Source organism: Dendrobium catenatum, unplaced genomic scaffold (assembly GCF_001605985.2).
Source record: "Dendrobium catenatum unplaced genomic scaffold, ASM160598v2 fragScaff_scaffold_925, whole genome shotgun sequence".
Classification (NCBI taxonomy): Eukaryota; Viridiplantae; Streptophyta; class Magnoliopsida; order Asparagales; family Orchidaceae; genus Dendrobium; species Dendrobium catenatum.
The window spans coordinates 11,407-30,469 of NW_021319387.1; the positions used below are offsets into that span (position 1 = coordinate 11,407).

At 34.1% G+C, this 19,063-nt stretch overlaps 1 protein-coding gene across 2 annotated transcripts in view; it reads left to right on the forward strand.

Annotated features, from left to right (window-relative positions):
• Positions 1 to 591: 591 nt before the first annotated feature.
• The window catches only part of LOC110106445 (MORC family CW-type zinc finger protein 3), a gene marked incomplete at its 5' end in the record, with an annotated part of 53,150 nt that continues 34,678 nt past the window's right edge, over positions 592 to 19,063 (forward strand). For both annotated transcript variants that reach the window (XM_020836364.2, XM_028697413.1), the window contains 8 exon segments: positions 592 to 789; positions 3,086 to 3,269; positions 4,838 to 4,939; positions 5,028 to 5,360; positions 5,833 to 5,916; positions 6,048 to 6,206; positions 17,810 to 17,893; positions 17,999 to 18,136. In XM_020836364.2, coding sequence (XP_020692023.2) covers positions 592 to 789; positions 3,086 to 3,269; positions 4,838 to 4,939; positions 5,028 to 5,360; positions 5,833 to 5,916; positions 6,048 to 6,206; positions 17,810 to 17,893; positions 17,999 to 18,136 — 1,282 coding nt within the window.

The following is a 19,063-nucleotide window of genomic DNA, read 5'->3' on the forward strand; positions in this document are numbered from 1 at the left end:
ATGCCCTCAACGGATATATCTATTAATAGCGCGTAGTGACAATGGCAGACATGTGAGAACGATGTGAGCGCACCGAGGATTGGTGTTGTGCACAAGATTGAAAAATCCCCTGATTTAGGCAATTCCCAAATGCAGAGAAAATAAAGATTTTAGGGTATTTTTTAATTATTCAACGTTTTACTTTATATTTCTTTTGTTTCAAATCAATCACCAAGAAAGTTAAAAAACAGGTAAATGGAATGCAATACACTCCTATTTCTTCCAGCAACCCTTTAATAGCATGACATTACATTGAGATGTTAGTGAACCAAACAACAACTAACTGGTTTTTGTTTGGCCTATCTTATTCTTATATCTGATTTTGCCTTGGATATTCAACTGCTCTATTCATTCTATGAATTTTGGTGTCTGCTGTTGACATTTTCTAGATGCAGTCCATCGTCATCCCAGATGTTCTATTTATTCCCATACTTCAAATCAGGAGTCTTGTAGAAGTGAAAGAACCCTGCAAAATAAACAAGCATTTACTTGTCGAAGTCCCAGCTCAATATCTTCATTGGAAGATATAGTTGTGGATCCAGAGAACTCAAGAAACTGTATTGGAGATGGTACTCCTGACAATGCCTGTAAATCTGATCAAGCTGATGTGATACAATCCAATTTTCGGCAAAAGAATTTTGTGAAGATGGATCCAAGTTACTTGACAACGCTCAGTCAGACTCATTCGGCTTGGATTTTTGGGGCGATAGCTGAACTTATTGATAACTCAAGAGATGCCCACGCAACTAGGTATAATAACATGATATATCATTAGATGGCTTTAAGTTAAGACTGAGAGTTGTATATAGGGATTCAACTCTTTCAGTATCATGAAATTATAATTTATGTTCCACTCCTAGGTTAATAGAATTGCTATGTTATTCTATAGCTTAACTTTTCTTTTCATTGCCTGCTCATGACATGATATCTTCTTTGTATTTTTCCTTGCCTTTCTTGCTTAAAGCTTTGATAGAACGCATACCTAATGGGGGGTGATGTTTATGATTCCTATAATTTGATTCCATTCTGATTTTTATTTTTTTGCTCTTTTTTGGGTAGAGGTAGACCTAAAAAGAATTGGTTAGAAAATATTAGAAATGATCTTTCTTTATTAGATTTAAATGAGAATTTGACTTTTAATAGGCACAATAATGAATAGGATTCATGTAGCCGACCCCACGTAGTGGGACAAAGGCTTGATGTTGTTGTTGTTGTTGTTGCTTTTTCTGGAATTAGTAATTTTACCTAGGATGATTTAAAATGTATTTTTTGGAAGTGAAACAATATAATCGAACAAAGTTTTCTTAGCTTTTGCAAGCAGTATGAAAAAGACAATATATGCTATAATTAAGGCCGCTTCCAATGCTACGACATTTTGTAGTTGAAATCATGGCTGCCGACTATAAAAGCTCTTCCAGTCCTTTCTGTAGCAATTCATGGTTGATTGTGGGACTTATGCTCTTCATTGAATCAACATTTCTTTCAGTAATTAATTTTTTAAAGATAATTTTTTGATCATCTTATATTATGGTCATTTACAGTCCTTAAGGTAACCATCACTTGTTTTGTATCTGCTGATTTGCTTTGATGTTTGAAAACTTGGCTTCCAAGTTTGTTAAACTAGATGCATTATGACATTACAGAGGATGAAATTAGCTGGTTTTATTTATTCTGAAGTTTTAAGCATTGGCTGCCACATGGGATGAAAAATGTTTTCACGTGACATTCATACGGGTTTGTGAAGCAAAGCTTTATTTTTTGTAGATTAAAGTCTCAAATCAGTTGCTTCTGAAGAATACCTGGATAATTGAGAAATTACTCATTCCAATTTGCTTGGACTTATTTATCTGTTTTAACCTTCACTTTGTAAAAATGATTTTCTACAGGACTTTCATTCTTTTATAAGCCATTCAGGAGTAATGAATGCAATTCAGTCTCAGTTTAATATGAAAATTAGATACTAATCCTACTGAGGGATGAGAAAAATAATAAAAATAAAACAAAAATGCTAGTTGTATTGTAAGGACTCAGCTTGAGTTAAAATGATTAAAGATTTATCAAAGTAAATATAAATCTATTCTAATTAAAATTTAAAGTCAACATTACATGATTTAATGTAAAATAAAATGGTTATTTGTTTGAAATTGAACTTAAATTTTAAAACGACGACATTTATGATATAATATTTAAATAATAATTAAAATAAGTTATTTCAAATTTAAACTTGCATTATGTATCCTATTTAATTTCAAAATAGTAGTCTCTGATGTGATAATTAGTTTTTTATGTGTTTGAATTGAGAAGTCCAAAATTAAAATTGCCTTATGTGTCATATTGAAATTTAAAAATATTTATAAGCATTTTGTGATAATTAGCTTTTAAATGTATTTGAATTGAAATTCAAATTGTGCTACCTGGTAGCCATATAATGAGCCAAGTGTCACCTCCTATTTCGATGCACACTAATTTGATATCTATAAAGATGCTTATGTCATTAGAACTTGGTGGTTTTGTTGCACTTAGTTTACTTTTCTAATTACTTTCAGCTTTCTTAAATTTATCAAGGCCTCTGCTGTTTTTTGAATAACACTCCGAAAATTGAGAAATTCCTATTGTTTAGATCAAGTATTTTCTGAATTATTATTTCTTTTATACTTTTAGTTTTTAAAAATGTTTTTTTTGGGTGTTTAGATTATTTGTTTTGTTATTTTATTTTATTTTCAACACAAATTAACATCATCACGCAAGTGGAGTTTGAGTTCCTTGTTTGAATGCTTATAATAGTTGACCAGGTAGGGAACAGTTCACTGTTCACTATACGTGACAACAAATAAAACTGTGTATGAGCTGGAACTTGCATATTTTGCTTTAAATTACTGTAACATGATTTTCAAGTTTATAGTTCCAGTTCCTTTATAGTTCAAATAAATTGTTATGACAAAAGATTTTCATTAATGCTAAATTGTCAAGTGTATAGTTTGTATTCCACACGAGCATAAATGATTTATTTGGTTGATTAATGTGCTGTTATTATGTTTGTTTGTAGATTGGACATTTCTGTTGAGCTTCTATATTCCAAAAAGGATGGAAACAAAATTCCTGTTTTATCAATTATTGATGATGGGGATGGAATGACACATAATGACATTTTGAGAATGGTGTCATTTGGACATAAGCAAACAACCGGAGAAGATCAAGATCGCATTGGTAAATTTGGCATTGGATTTAAGGTGAATTAGTTATATGTATTACAAATTGATAATAAATTAATAAGTTTTTATTTTAATTTAAAACTTTATTACTGTCACACTTTTTCACATTTTATATAATTTTTTTTTTGGGAATATTTGGGGACATTTTATATAATTTAGAAGCACAAGTTTTTTACCATTTATTTGATAGGAATAAAGCCTCTTAAGTCAATGATTTAATCCATTTTTCTATGACCAAACATGTACCCTATGAAGCAGTTCCACCGATTCAAGACATATACAACAACATGACATAACTATAAAAAATGACATGATAATTAATAGTATATATTACAAATTTTTAAAACACTATGAAAATTTAAATTAAAATTAAAATTTTATTATTGCTACTTTTGTTCACTTGTTATATAATTTATCAAGCACAAGTTTATTGTTCTTTACATGATAGAAATAAAGCCTCTGTTGTACAATGATTTAATCCAATTTTCTATGATCAGCCACCAACTCAAGACAGATGCGACGACATGGCACGGGACATGACATGTTGCATCAACTATATTATTTTTAAATAAATTATTAATATAAAATGTGCTAATGAAAAGAAACGTCAAAATTATATTTTTGAGAAAAGCTAAAATGTAATGATTTGATGCAGATTAAAAATAAAAGAATATCTACTTTGAGAAGTAAAGAATAGTAAAAAGCTAAGAAAGAACCATAGGTTTGACATTAGGGTTAAGGGAGGAAATTTAAAATCATACCTTAGCAGGGAAGAAAGTGATATGGAGTTGAAGAAAATATTTGTGCAAGCATCACAATGGAGATGGCGAGTTTTGATGGAGTGAGAAATGTTAGAGGACTAACACTGTAACAGCTTTGGTGGAGAAGGCTGTGTAGAGGAGTAGCGCATGAGAGCTCGACGACATGGAAGAAGATTGCATGCAACCATGGTGATAGGTGAATTAGGGTTTGCGCGAACAACTGAGAGCGAGAAGGAATCCAAGCCAATGGAAACTTATGGGAGTCGTAATGGGGTTTTAACTAATACCAAACTGGACCAACGTATTATTGAACTGCACCATAAAAATCCTAATGGCAAAATGCTTAAAACATGTTCCTTATCGGTCTTGCTTCATGGTTGGACTATTATTTTGACAAAAATAATATCTTACATGAATTTAAGCTTGTCAGATGCATTGGGGCATGTCGGAAGCTTATCTGTTTTTGACATATTTTCGACATGAACACAAAGGACATTTGAAGTGTCATTGCTTCATAGCTTATCTCGCCTTAAATTTATTTTAGCATTTCTGCTTGAGTTTTTAATTACTTTGAGAATTATGAAGTATTTCTCTCTCTCTCTCTCTCTCTCTCTCACTCTCTCTCTATTTTTTTTTTCTGTTAGCTTCTTTTCCTTTGCCATTCCTTTATTTGTATTCATACTTTTTTTTTCTGTTTCAGTACTGTTTTCTGTGACAAGAAAATATTTTCTCTTTGGTGCTGCAGCAGTTAATGTTCTGTTTCTTAATTTGTCTTTTGTAATTTTTTTCTTTCCTTAGAGTGAGTTTGGAATATTTACTTTGTAGACTGGGTCTATGAAACTTGGAAGGGATGCTCTTGTACTTACGCAGTCATCAAGATCCAGATCTATTGCATTTTTATCACAGACATACAATGAAAACAAAGATGTATGTCACTTGCCCATTTTTCTACTGTACTCTATTGCCTCATACTTGAAACTTTCTTATTATTAGTTACGTTTGTTGTTTGGTGCAGAACATAGAGATTCCTATAGTTTCTTATGTTAAAAATGGGCGTTATATGGACATTGATCTGAGCATCCAATCAAAAGAATTTGCAAACTTCAATCTGAGTGCCATCAAGGAATTTTCTCCATTTAACGAATACTTGCTAGGAGAGCAGCTTGGATTATTTGGCAAAGATGGAACTGGCTCACAGATCTTCATTTGGAACTTAGATAAGTGGGGTTCAGACTATACTTTGGAATGGAATGATGGAAAGGGTGGTGAAAGTTATAACAAAGGACAGGGAGACATACTCATTCGTTCAAGGAGAATAAGATCGCGCTTTGGTCAAATAAGTTGTGAGGTGGTGGTTGTGCTATTCCATGCTTTCAAATGGTCCTTGCTGTGATGCCCTGTTTTATTCGTTCTTACTATTGATAGTAGAATTGTGTTTTCCTTAGGCAATTGACATACTTTAGACTTGGCTAAGGAAAACTCAGGAAAGTAGATGTATTAGATTTTGGCTCATGTTAAGAAAGGTAGAGGTAGAAATAAAAAGATTTGGTTAGAAAATATTAAAAATGACTTTTCTTTATTAGATTTAAATGAGAATTGGACTCTTAACATGACACAATGAAGAAAAAGATTCATGTAAACAACCCCATGTAGTGAGATAAAGGCTTGATGTTATTGTTGGCTGTTAGGCACTATATCTTCTTATTTTATTTTTCTTTTGGCTCTTTGTGGTTGTCTAACCTAATTGTTAATTGTTCTCACTGTTTTAAGGTATTAACGAAGATTGTACTTGTTTTTTAATTCTTCTCTTGCGAATACAGGTTCCATTGGATTATTCCCTTCAGGCTTATCTAGAAGTTCTTTTCTTAAATCCTCGCATGAAAATATTTGTCCAAGGCTCATTGGTAATTTGTCTCGTTTCTTATGAAGCTTGACTCACTCACTCAATCTTTCTCTCCCCTTCAACTTCTTGGTTTACCATAGTTTTGATTATTGTTTCATGCAAATATATATTTATTTAATATTTTTTTTGCAGGTCAAAAGCCATCCTTTAGAAAAATCACTGAGTAGAACTGTTACATTAAATGGCAGCATACTGGCTAGACCCATTCAACTCGTATTTGGAAGGAGTCAGGTAGAGTGGGAACGAATGAACGGTGGGGTATTCTTATATTGGAAAGGCCGGCTAATTGAGGTGAATTTGACTTTCCCTATTGGTCTTTCCAATCATGTAATATCGGTGGTTTCTCTGGATGTCATGACTTTACATATTGTGACCGGCAAGTAATTTCTTCTATCTTCATTTATGAACTTGGTATCATATTCCTAGGCTAGCCTTCTTGCAGGAGCTTGAAAACATTTTCCGAGTTTATGTGACTTGGCTAATGGCTATTTAAAAAATTTCTATGTTCAATGGCTCTGAGAAGGTTAGGGTGTAAACTGTGAATTTTTTTGATTATTCAACCTATCAAATACTAACTCGTTTTTTTGAATTAGTGATGAGTTACTAATATTTTGATTTCTCCATACTGGATAATTCTGTCAAGAAAACAAAACATTAATTTGATTAGTTTATAAGCAGGTATGTTATGCAGAAATATTTTGTGAAGTGTATTGAAAATCAAAGAAAATCAAATGCTTGTGTTTTTTTGAACTGGTGGTGGTAGTGTTGCTACTATTATGTTCACAGCATGCTGTAGCTGAAGTTTGTTTGGAAATAATAAATACTTGAGAGATCGGAGGAGAAAAGGCAAGAATCTGAGTGACTAGAATTGCAAAACTATTTTTGACCTCTTGTAGTGATCCAAAAGGCTCAAAGCTCAAGCATAAACATGAATTTTTTAATATATAGAAAGCTCATATGTAGGGATACAAGACAACCACAACAAGAATCCCCCAAAACTCAGAAGGCGTATTCCAATCAAGATAAAAGATCTAGGGGGAATTCAAAAGAAAAACCAAATCCTCCTTAAGACTGGTTGGCCAAGGACATTAGAAAGGGTAGTTATCCTCTTTTCAAGGAGCCTTGATTTGAGCTGTACTTTTCTTTTTAAAAATTTTTAAAAAGCAGTTGCTTTAATCAAAGGTTAAAAGTAGGCTTTATGCTTTTTTTTTTTTATATAATTTGAATGAAGTTTATAAATATTAGCTAATAATGGTTTAATTCTTTCATTCAGCTTGAATTAACTCAAGATAATCTCCTCTTCGCATCCTCTCTTTCTCTATTCCCATAGTTGGTCAAAAGAGTCTTCCCCTCTCATAAACAACCTTAGACCCTCATTTTCTCTTTATACCAGTGTAGGCCTGTTCTCTTAAAGGGGTTGTTTAATTAAAATACAAAGTGTTTTAAAGTATTACAAATGCAGGGGTTTTTAGAATATTGGTGTTTGGTTGGATGAAAAAGAAATGCAAAAATAAAGTAAATGTAGTGTAAATCATTTTAGGGGCTGTTTGGTTGTCCATATTAGGAGAGTAAAGTATTTCAAATACATATGTTTTGAAAATATTGACGTTTGGTTTGAAATAAAATAAATGTAGTGTAAAATTTTACTGCATTTGGAATACACAATCTAGTTTATTTTTGGTGTATTTGGAATTCCTTTGATTTGGACGAGTTCATAATATATAAAAAATTCATTCCAATTGCCTTCGCTTGTCTCCGCCACGCGCTAGTCTCCGACCACTGCCGGCCACTACTGTTGGCCATCAATGTCATCCGCCATTGCTCCCGTCGCCACTGCTGGCCACCCCACCCACTGTTGTCAGTCACCACCGCTAATGCCGTTGGCCACACCGCCCGACACCATCGCAGCCGGCCATCTGCCACTAGCCACACCGCTGTCACTGTTGGCCACTAACTGCTACATTTTTGCATTTTACATTCCATTCATTTTATTGCAAACCAAATAAAAAAAATCTCACAATCATCGAAATAACTTCAAAGTATTCGTTTAACATTGCATTCCTTCTTCAGGCAACCAAATAGTCCCTCAGTTCATTTTTGAATTAAACCAAACTCGCCCAGTTTTGAGCGAGAACTGTTAACACCATAAGCAAGCTCGCTTGATTGTTGCCCACCGCCTTTACTGGCCATCGCCTTCGCTGTCCACCGCCTCCACCGCCGATTGCCATTGCCACTTGCAGCCTCCACCACCTGCTGCCGGCCATTACCGCTGCTAGTCATTGCCTCCACCCTGTGGCTGGCCGCTGCCACCTCGCCGCCGGATGCCACCACCCTGCCACCGTTGCCACCCGACGAAGACTGCCATCACCTGTTGTCTGCCATCATCTTTGAACTTACACTATATTTATTACTTTTAACCAACAACATCAAGCCTTTATCCTACTATTTGGGGTAGCTACATGAATCCTTTTTCTCCATTGTGTCCTATTAAAAGTCAAATTCTCGTTTAAATCTAATAAAGAAAGGTCATTCCTAATACTTTCTAACCAAGTCTTTTTAGGTTTGCCTCTACCTTTCTTAACATAAGTCAAATATAATACCTCTACTCTCCTAATCTGGTTGTTGAAAGGCCATCGTTTTGTGTGACCAAACCATCTAAGGCGATTCTCTCTAATCTTATCTTCTACTGGAGCTACTCAAACCTTTTCACGTATATGCTCATTTCGTATCCTATCTCTAAGGGTAAAGCCACTCATCCACCTGAGCATCCTCATCTCTGCCACACTTAACTTAGTATTATGCTTCTCTTTTAATGGGCAACATTCGGCACCATAAAGCATTGCAGGCCTAACCACCATCTTATAGAATTTTTCCTTAAATTTGAGGGTTACTTTTCTATCACACAACAAACCCAATGCATTCCTCCACTTCAACCATCCAACTTTAATTCTGGTGATAATATCCCCATCTATTTCACCATCACTCTGAACAATAGATCCAAGATATCTAAAACGTATACTCTTATTAATGACTTGATCGCCTAAAGTCACAATCCCCTTACTAGATTTATTACTATTAAAATTAAACTCTATATATTCTGTTTTAGATCTACTTGAGCAAAAACCTTTAGACTCTAAGGTTGACCTCCATAATTCAAGTTTACCTTCAACTCCCTCTTTAATCTTATCAACAAGAAGAATATCATCAACAAAAAGCATACAACAAGGTACATCCTCTTGCAAATGTCTAGTGAGAACATCCATGACTAAAGCAAATTGATATGGGCTTAAGGTTGATCCTTGATGTAACCCAACCGAAATAGGGAAATACTTGGTCAAACCACCTTGTGTTTGAACACAAGTAATAGCTCCTGCATACATATCTTTAATGATTTGAATATAAGCATTATTGACTCCTTTCTTTTCAAGAACTCTCCATAGCACTTCTCTTGGAACTTTATCATATGATCTTATAGTTGATTATTGAGAGCAAATTTGCTATAAACCTGCGGGTTCTTGGAAAAGCTTGCGAGCTTGTTCCATTCTCATTCTCATCTCCTCTAGGAAAGACTTGTGAGTACTTTCCACCCTCTTCTCGGCTTCTAACCTCTTTCGTCTCTCCGCAAGTTCCACTCCATCTGTATCCTTCTTCTTGAGCTTTGGTGATGTTTGTTGGCTGATTTGGGAGCATTTGCTGGACGAGTTTGGATTGGACAATTGGACGATATCGCAGTGGTGGACCATCGGTTTGCTAGCCCTAAACACTTATTTTACTTAACCTACATTTCGATGCATGTGTGGAACTCGCTCTGACGGGTGTCTTAGGATAGCGTTGTTTTTATTTTCTTTATTTCTTTGAATTCTCTTCTAGCTTTCTTCGTCGGATTTTGGATGTTATAGATGATTGCTACTATTTGAATCGAGTTTGGTTTAGTTTCGCACTTTTGTCTCCTTGTTTGGATTTTCCATCTACTGTGCTTACATCTGTAGTCCATGAAATTCCTTCATCTCCTAAGCATTTTCATACCTCTATTAGAATATCATCAGGTCCAACATCTTTTCCACCTTTCATTTTCTTTAAAGCCTCTCTAACTTTAGTTTTACTAATATGCCGATAAAAATAGAAATCTTTATTTTCATTTTGGATGCTAAGGTCAATATAGTTAATCTTATTTTCACAATCTTCATTAAAAAGTTTAGCAAAATATCTTATCTATATTTGTTGAATATCATCTTCTAAGAAAAATATTTTTTGATCTTCATCCTTAATACACTTCACTTGAACTAAATCCTTACTACTTCTATCTCTTTGTTTGGCTAACTTATACATATATCTTTTTCCCTCCTTACTTTCTAATATATTATGTAAATCACTAAAAGCTAAGGTCTTTACATTGCATATTACTTTCTTAGATTCCTTACGAGCCTCTTTATAACTTTCCTAATTATCAGAATTTTTTAAATTAAACCAATTTTTATAATAAATCTTCTTATTTTTAATTTGTTCTTGCACATTTGGATTCCACCACCAACTATTTTTACTATTAGGAGTTTTTCCCTTTGATACTCAAAGCACATCTTTTGCAATATTCTTAATATCAATAGCAATTTTTTCGCACATAACATTAGCATCCTCATGCACAGATAAAATTTTAAGATCTAAAATCTTATTCTCAAAATTATTTCTGTTAATATTTTTTAAATGCCACCATCTAATCCTAGAATATCATTTTACTTTATTTTTTATTTTTTGCCCTTTTATCTTAAAGTCCAAAACTAATAATCGATGTTGGGTACATAATTTTTTTTTGCCCCTTTATCTTAAAGTCCTAAACACTAATTTATTACTTCTAAAAAAAAAATCACATGTATTTACTTTAGATTCATCCAAAGAACTTCAAAGGATTCCTTTTACTCTACACTCCTTTTTTAACCAACCAAACATCCCTTAAATGGCACGCTCTCGTTGTCCATTTTTTTCTTTCTACTTAATCTTTACCTGTCTTCTCGTTTGATGTAGGCAAGGGGTGAGTCAAATTAAGTTGAGTTGAAATTTTTGTAAGTTCTACTTGAGTCAGCTCATTAATGAGCCTCTTCTTATGTTTCAGCTCATAAATGCTTTCCCACTACTTAATCCAGCTCATAATTTGTGTGTTTATTGCCAAATCTAGATTCATTCTCCCTTTGGTTTCTTCTTGTGTCTCTTTAATTTCTGCACTAGAACCTCTTCTCCTTCCCTTTGTCTTTTCATTTCCTTGTGTTTGTTGTTTTCCCGTGCAATGCCCCTTGGATTTCTGAGTTGGGCTGTTGGTTTCCTGTGCTTTATCCCTTGGGTTTCCGTGACTGGCTGTTGATTTCCCTGTGCTGAGAGAAATTCCGTGCCTTTGCCCCCTTGGTTCCGTGGTTGGCTGCTGGTTTCCTGTGCTGGGTGGCTTTCCTGTGCCTTGCCCTTTGGTTCCCGGGCTGGCTGCTTGGTTTCACGGGCTGGCTGTTGGTTTTTTCTGCTTGAAACCGTGGATTCCTGCTTGGTTCCTGCGGGTGGCTGTTCAGTTTTGCGGTTTTTCTTGCTTGGTTTCGTGAGTTTCCCTTCTCTGTTTGTTGTGCCGTTTGAGAATTTAAGTGTTGTGGCTGTTGGCTTTTTATTTCCCTAAATCTAATTAGCTTTTAATTAATGTTTTTATGGTTGTTTAGTTCCCTCTTTTGGTCTATAAATAGGAGATGTTTTTGGATGATTAATAGTGGTGAAAATGTTATTTTTGGAGTAAGAAAACCTAAGGGGTTTTTTGGAAAAGCTTGAGAGCTTTTTCCACTTCTTCTTCTTCTACTTCTTTGGATGGCTTGTGAGCTTCTCCACCCTTCGTCTTGGCTTCTAACCTCTTCTTCTATCCGCAAGTGCCACCTCACCTATATCCTTCTTCTCAAGGCAAAGCTTCTTTAGGTGTTTATTGTGTCGTTTGTAAGCGTCCAGAGTTGTAAGCGTCTTGTAATCATCTTTTATAATATTAAAGTTTGTTTTCGTCGTATTTTATCAGATTTTGGTAATTTGGGGCCCTTTCCAAATTTTTGATTACATCATCGTTCCACTGAAGAGCTTGGCAAAAGTTGAATTAAAATGGAGTGCAAGGGAAGCACAAGGATGAAGTAAAGAAATATAACAGGGAAGAAGGTTAAGAATGGAAAAGTTCATGGAAGAGTCCAAGGAAGAGAAGAAGGTTCTTTGTCAATACTTTGGCCTTTTGGTATTTTTAGGCTCACTAATGTTTTATTGTTTACCACTTTCTAGTTTATATCTCCTCAGTGCAAATCCCTATTAATTCACTTCAATTGCCATACAAAATTCAATTGGCCTAAATCATCAAGAAGGAAACCATAGTTTTGTTTACATATCTAAAAGTATATGTAAACATATGTATATTTAACATTTAAAGAAAAGACTTATAAATTTAAAAGAAATAAGAATACCTATGTAAAAAAGGAAAGTAAACCTTACGAGTACACTACGCTGCTTATGCTTGTGGCGTTCCGTTATATGCAACACCTAAATTTAAATGTAAATGCAAAACATTAATAATAACTCCTTAATCATAATACATTCTACATTTTCATTAAATAAATAATTATGTTTTTTCGGATTTAATAAATCCTATTTTTTTAAACATCATAATTTGTCTAAATCCATCATTTATCCAATTTGAACCCTTATCAATTCCTACTTTAAATTAAAATAAATTTAATTTTCGGATTACTCAAAAACATAATTTTGAATATTATAATTTCTTTGTTTTCATTATAGTTTCATGCCAAAACATCCTCATTATCTAATCAATATTTAGGGAATATCTATTTTCGGATCTTAATAATCCTTAATAAAGAAAAATAAATTTTTCATGAAAACCTAAAATTTAGCTCATTACAACATTCTTAAAGTTATTAGAAATGAGTTTTGTGAAAACCTATTCAAAGAACTTCAAATTTAGAAAAACCTTAATTTTCAAAACTCAAAATTTTTTTAGGAAACTTGAAATTTCATGGCTAAAATTCTTTCCCAAACATTCCCTAACAATCTCCTAAAGAAATTTGAAGTTTTCATAAAACTCTAAAATTTTTCATCTTAAGAAATCTAAGGGAAAACAAGGAGATTTTCTATTAGTAACTCACCTTATTCCTTCCCAAGGTTCTCCCTTCGATCCCTCCAAGAACCGCCGGAAAACCACCGCTGTTGTTGTCCAAGGACTCTCCCGTTTCCCCTTGAGTCCGCCTCCCTCTCTTCGGCCGAATGGATGGGGTGAAATTGTGAAGGGATCGAATGGATTTCGGTCCCTTAAGGCTTGGACGGTTAAGGGAGAGGAGAAAAAGTCCTATTTACCCTTGCATGCCTTAAGTATATTTAGAACTAGGAATGACTATTAAGTAATTTACCATTTCATTCATAAACTTCGGCGATTTTTAACTCCAAATCCGTGCAAAATTTACTATAAGTCCTTTATATCAATTTGATCGAAATTTAATGTACAATTTTATAAAATTAATTTTGTCAAAATCCGACAACTTTGAAAATTTGACTATTTTCATCACAGTGCATCGAAATGCGTGCGATGCTTACGATTCGATATCTTTCGGGCCTACACAAAGACTTGAATGTTTATCTTTTCTTATTATTTCTTTTATTTGATGTAACTATGTACTTTCATCTTGGATATAGCTTCTTTATTGTATTGATCCGTATATTTCTCTACTCAACACTCTTTGGAAAGCTTTTTGAAGACTCGAACACTTTTGCTATATATCAACATAGTGGAAATTTCTCTCGATTACTCCGAATAGGGCATAGGTCTTTGGACTACACTATAAATCTCTTTTTAGACCTTCTAATGTTTTATTTTCTTTCTCTATCTCTTCGTAGAGTAACTATAATGTAATACTCTCTCTCTCTCTCTCTCTCTCTCTCTCTCTCTCCTGAAATCTCAAATGCATGTACCCTCTCGAATCTTTAACAAAAAGTTTCCATTTTTTACAATCTTGATGCTATCAGTGGAAATGTTTATCACACTTTGTAGTGAAAAAGCACCATGAGGCACCGTCCTTATAAGCGACCAAAGAAGCCTTATTTTGATGCCCCTCCTAGTAAGCCTCGAGAAATTCACTACCTCCTTTTAACTGTCCTTTGGTTGAATGTCATTCAAAAGAAAAGACTATTGTCACCGTCAAATGGTTTTTTTTTAGCAAAGTCATGCTCTTTGGGCTAAAGAATGTTGTTGAATTGTTGATTGATATATACAATCTTCCAATAATAAAGGCGCAAGATCATGGCATATTATGTTGATGCTGTCTTCTTAAGAGTTTAGGAGAGGAGGACCACCTTGCCGATCTAATCGATACATTTCGCTCTCTTCATAAATATACGATAAATCTCAATGCCTCAAATTGCTTGGAGCGTGCTCCTACAAGGCCAAAGGAATCCGCGTCAACCCTGACATGATCAAAGCCATCATTGAGATGTCATCCCTGAGATCTGCTCTTGAAGTTTGCAAGCTTGGGGGAGTGTTAGCTAGTCTCAACTACTTCATGAATTGCTCGGGGGAGAAACATGCACCACTTCTCAAGGTGAAAGCCAAACCAGTTTACTTGGAATGACTACTTCGAGAAGCCTTTCCAAGATCTCAAAGCATATCTCACCTTTGCTCTCATCCTCATCTCCCTAGGAATTAGTGAAGATCTACTTATGTACTTGGGAGTAGATGTTGCTGCTCTTAGCTCAGTGCTCGCTAAGAGGAAAATTGTCAATCATCATGTTTATTACTTTAGTAGTCGCTCTCTGGAGCTAAACTCAACTACTCTTAACATTTAAAATCTTGCCCTTGACTCACTTGCAACCTTCTGAAGGTTTAAGGCATATTTCCAGTCCCACATCAAGAAGACTCATGAAGCTTTTCTTCATCTCAACTAATGTAACTACTTTGTACTTTTGAGTCGAATGTAACTTCTTCTAATTATATTTCATCCCTCTTTTTCTTTTCTCCTCTCGATGTTCTCAGGAAAGTTCTTTAAAGATTCTACAACACTATTGTACTTAGGTATTTACATAATAGTTATTTTCTCTTGATTGCTCTGCAATTGGAAGTTGATCTCTGAACTGCACTACTATAAATCTCTATCTCACTTCCCAAAGTTCTATTTTCTGTCTCATAGAGTAATTGCAACATAATACTTTTCTTCTATTTGTTATTTGAATTCTCGAGTACATGTTTTCTCTCGATTCTCACAGGAAAGTGAGTTCCACCATTCAGCCATGTACCTTAGGCATGCTGAAAGTGAATTTGGTGATGTAAGAACAATGAGTCTACCCTTTTTCCTAGCTCATGTTGAGGATGCTTGACAACTCTTTCATGACTTTTGTGTTTTGGGATTTAGGATTGTGTTAGTAGATTTTTGTTGAACAAACCAATGCTTCTAGCTATGAATTCTAAGAAGTATGAAAGACAATATCCTCAAATTTTACTTATGTAAACGAGTAACTTTAAACTTCAAGGGAAGGGGCTTGTTCTAGATCTCTTGTACAAACATGAATAAAGTTTGAGGATTAAATATGATCATAGTTCTTTGTTTAATGGTAGCATTTGATTGGAATCCACCTTCATCTTTTTTGAGGGTGTTCCTTTTTAATTAGTAAACTAGGTCAACCTCCTAAAATATTGACTTCTTCTTTAGTTGAAATCTTTACTCGTTGTGAGACAAACTTTGCTTTTCTAGGTATGCCGAGAGATGTATAAGTTGTGATATTATCAATCATGTGAGATTTTCTTGTTTAGCATAGATTTCACTTCTTTACTATTGAATCATTTAAGATGGAATGATTGTCGGCATGGACAATCATAGGTCTAGATAATCCACATATGTAGGAGTTCCTCCGCATTTTGAATAACTCTTTTTCTTTCTCTTCCAACTCAATAGAAGCACCAAAATGTTGGTATCTAGGAACTTGTTCAGAGTAGGTAATTGAAAATAATTTGAGAGATTGGGGAAGGAAGGACGGACCAAAATATCAAATTTAGTGTTTGACCTCTAATAGGAGGTTACAATGTAACAATATAACAAGAAGATTTGATTCTTTTTGTTTGAGCCTTATTTATAACTTACGAGGGATTCTTTGTTCACTATTTTGTCTATTTTATTAATTAATTGATGCTAAGTTCTATGGTTATTACTAAGTTTATCCAAAGAATAGCTTTGGCTGTTGTTGGGTATTGCTTTGATACAATCTATACTTTATAATTTGGGCATGAGGACTTTTGGTAATTTGATAGATAATTGACTTGGTTCTTGGCTTCTTGCTTTGCTACGTGGAAGAGTGTAGAATTATGGGATGATATGGATCAGACCATGCTGAGCTTGTGCTTTGCTAATACTAGATTTAATTGCTGGCTTGATATTCAGGGATCTGTACAGTTTTAGCCAAGACTACTACATGCTCTCCATGATGAGCTTGGAAGGAGGATTAAAAGGATTAATGATGAAATTCAAATAACATAGATGACAGTGAACACTGATTCAAATTGGGGTCAGCACTTACCTACTAGTGACATGAAGTTATCAGCTCAGCTAAATGTGTTCTCGTGAAACCCCCTATTGTGGTCTAAATGGGTTCTGATCAAACCCCTTGTTAAGATCCAACATTTATTGATGGCTTTTGTTCAAGTTAAACTTAGGCATGAATCAACCAATCTATCCACATCTGCATTATTATCGATCTATTAAATGAGCACTGAACTATGCCTAGTCAATGATCTAGTCTTGAATGGGATACAAGGATTGCATCATGTTACACTTTTATTGTAAATGCATTTTTTGTTTGTTCTAGTTGCTTATTTATCAGATAGGTTGGGCTCAATTTGGACATAAATGAGTTTGTTGGTGACCAAGTTGATTGAACTTTACTCATGAATTCGAATTGGCACCACCACCAACAACAAGCCTTTATCCTGCTACATGGGGTCAATTATATGAATCGTTTCTCTCCATTGTGTTCTATTAATAGTTATATTCTCATTTAAATTTAATAAAAAGGTAAATTTTAATACTTTCTAACTAAGTCTTTTTAGTTTATTCTCTTCCTAAATTTAATATATCTACTCTACTAATAGGGTCATCAGAGGGGAAACATTTTACGTGACCAAATCATCTAAGACAACTATTTCTAGTCTTTTAAACCACTAGCATTACTCCAACCTTTTCATGTATATATGCATTTCGAATTCGGTCTCTTAAGTGTAAAGCCACTTATCCACCTGGGCATCCTTCTCTCTCTAAAACTTAATTTTATGCATCTCTATTAATGGAACCCCTAATTTAAATATTTAGACTTATTTTAAATGCTGATAGCTTTTTAAGTAATTAACTGTGCAAGATAAGTTCTATCCCAACGATATTTGGGTGAAGACAATGATGCTATGCACTCAAATTTTAAAGGCATCATAGGGAAGTTAAAAAAATAGAAGTGATCATGCTTTCAAGCTGCCTAGAAATTAAGATACTTTGGGAATAAAACGATATAAGGAAAGTTTAAGATCTTAAAATTCAATTGGGAAATAGTATGCATCAGCTAAGATGATATGTTCTTCTCTTCAAAGGATGGTGGGCAGTTGGATGAATGAATGTTCAAAATATGTTTTGTTATAGAGGCCTTTGGATAACGATGGAGATATTTTTGACTAGGTTATGATGAATTGTACTCTTTCATCATTGAGCTCTCTCTTTCAGGAATCATTATCTATATTTTATTTGTTCTTGGTTTTATCGTTTTCATTGAAGATATTATCTTAGGTTAGAATCTATGCATATTGCTTTGAATAAGCATCGCAATTTTTTCCGAATTCACTAAGTTCATAACTTTTCCAGGCATACAAGCGAGTTGGAGGAATGAAGCACAATGCAGATGTGGGACGTGGAGTCATAGGAGTTGCAGATGTTACTGATATTATGGTATTCGTAGATAATAGGCATTTTTTCAACTTATAATAACTTTATCCTGATTTTCCTGGGAAATTGAAATTCTTAATTGCCATAATTTTTTTCTTTTACATATAGCAAAATGGAAATGGCCAAACTTGGGTGCTCAATAACAAACAGGGTTTTCCGGATTGTGAAGCATATGCCAAACTAGAGGATTGGTTGGGGAGCAAAGCTGATGAATATTGGGATGAAAACTATGATAACCTTGATTTGGTATGTCTTGAAGCCATGCCTTTATTTTTTTTAAACTTTCAATGCTTGTGATTATTCATGTATTTGTAATTGTATATGTTGACCGGGCAGTGCTAATCCATTTTCAGCACCAGCCCAACTCTGTAAACTAGATGGATCCTAAATATGAACTGCTAAGAGTAATGTAAATATTAGAAAAAGAATACCAGAGCTTCATCTCTAAATATTAAGTTTTGGATTCTCACATGTACATTTAGCTGTTACAAAAAAGAGGTCATATTAGTAACGTTTTCTTATTATCATCATTAGCCTTGTTACAACTATATTTAGGTGAACTTGCAAAACTTCAACAAGTATCAATAGTTGCAAAATATTAGCCTTATTACTTGCATTGATGAACTTTTTATACAAAATTGCTTGGAGTCTAGCGTAAAACACAAATATTTGCAAGGAGTTTTGCATCCAATTCATGTCCTTATATCAAGTAATTGAACTTGCCAAACTCATTGAGATAAGATCCATAATGGTCAACTATTACACACACACAAATGAACGCCATTGCCTTGCTAGTGCCAAACCATTAACCACCTTTACTTCCAACACCACTAAAACCGTCACCCTCATGATATCCTGCTGTCACGACCCGGCCCGGCTAGCCCGTCAATAACGGGGCGGGAACAGACGATCGTACGGAAGATCATATAAAACATAATCAAATTCATTATAAATTTAAACTCAATTTACAAAATATCATCCAACATTAAAAGAAAGAGCCACTAAGAAACATCAAATTGTTCTTCTGTCACACAACTTTTAAAAACTTTTTAAACATTAATTACATTTCATAAACTCTCAACATTTCATAAACTTCAAACTTACAAACTACAGAAACAAACTTAAAGACTCAAACTTAAAACATAAAATGAAACCTTTCATCCAGAGGTCCCC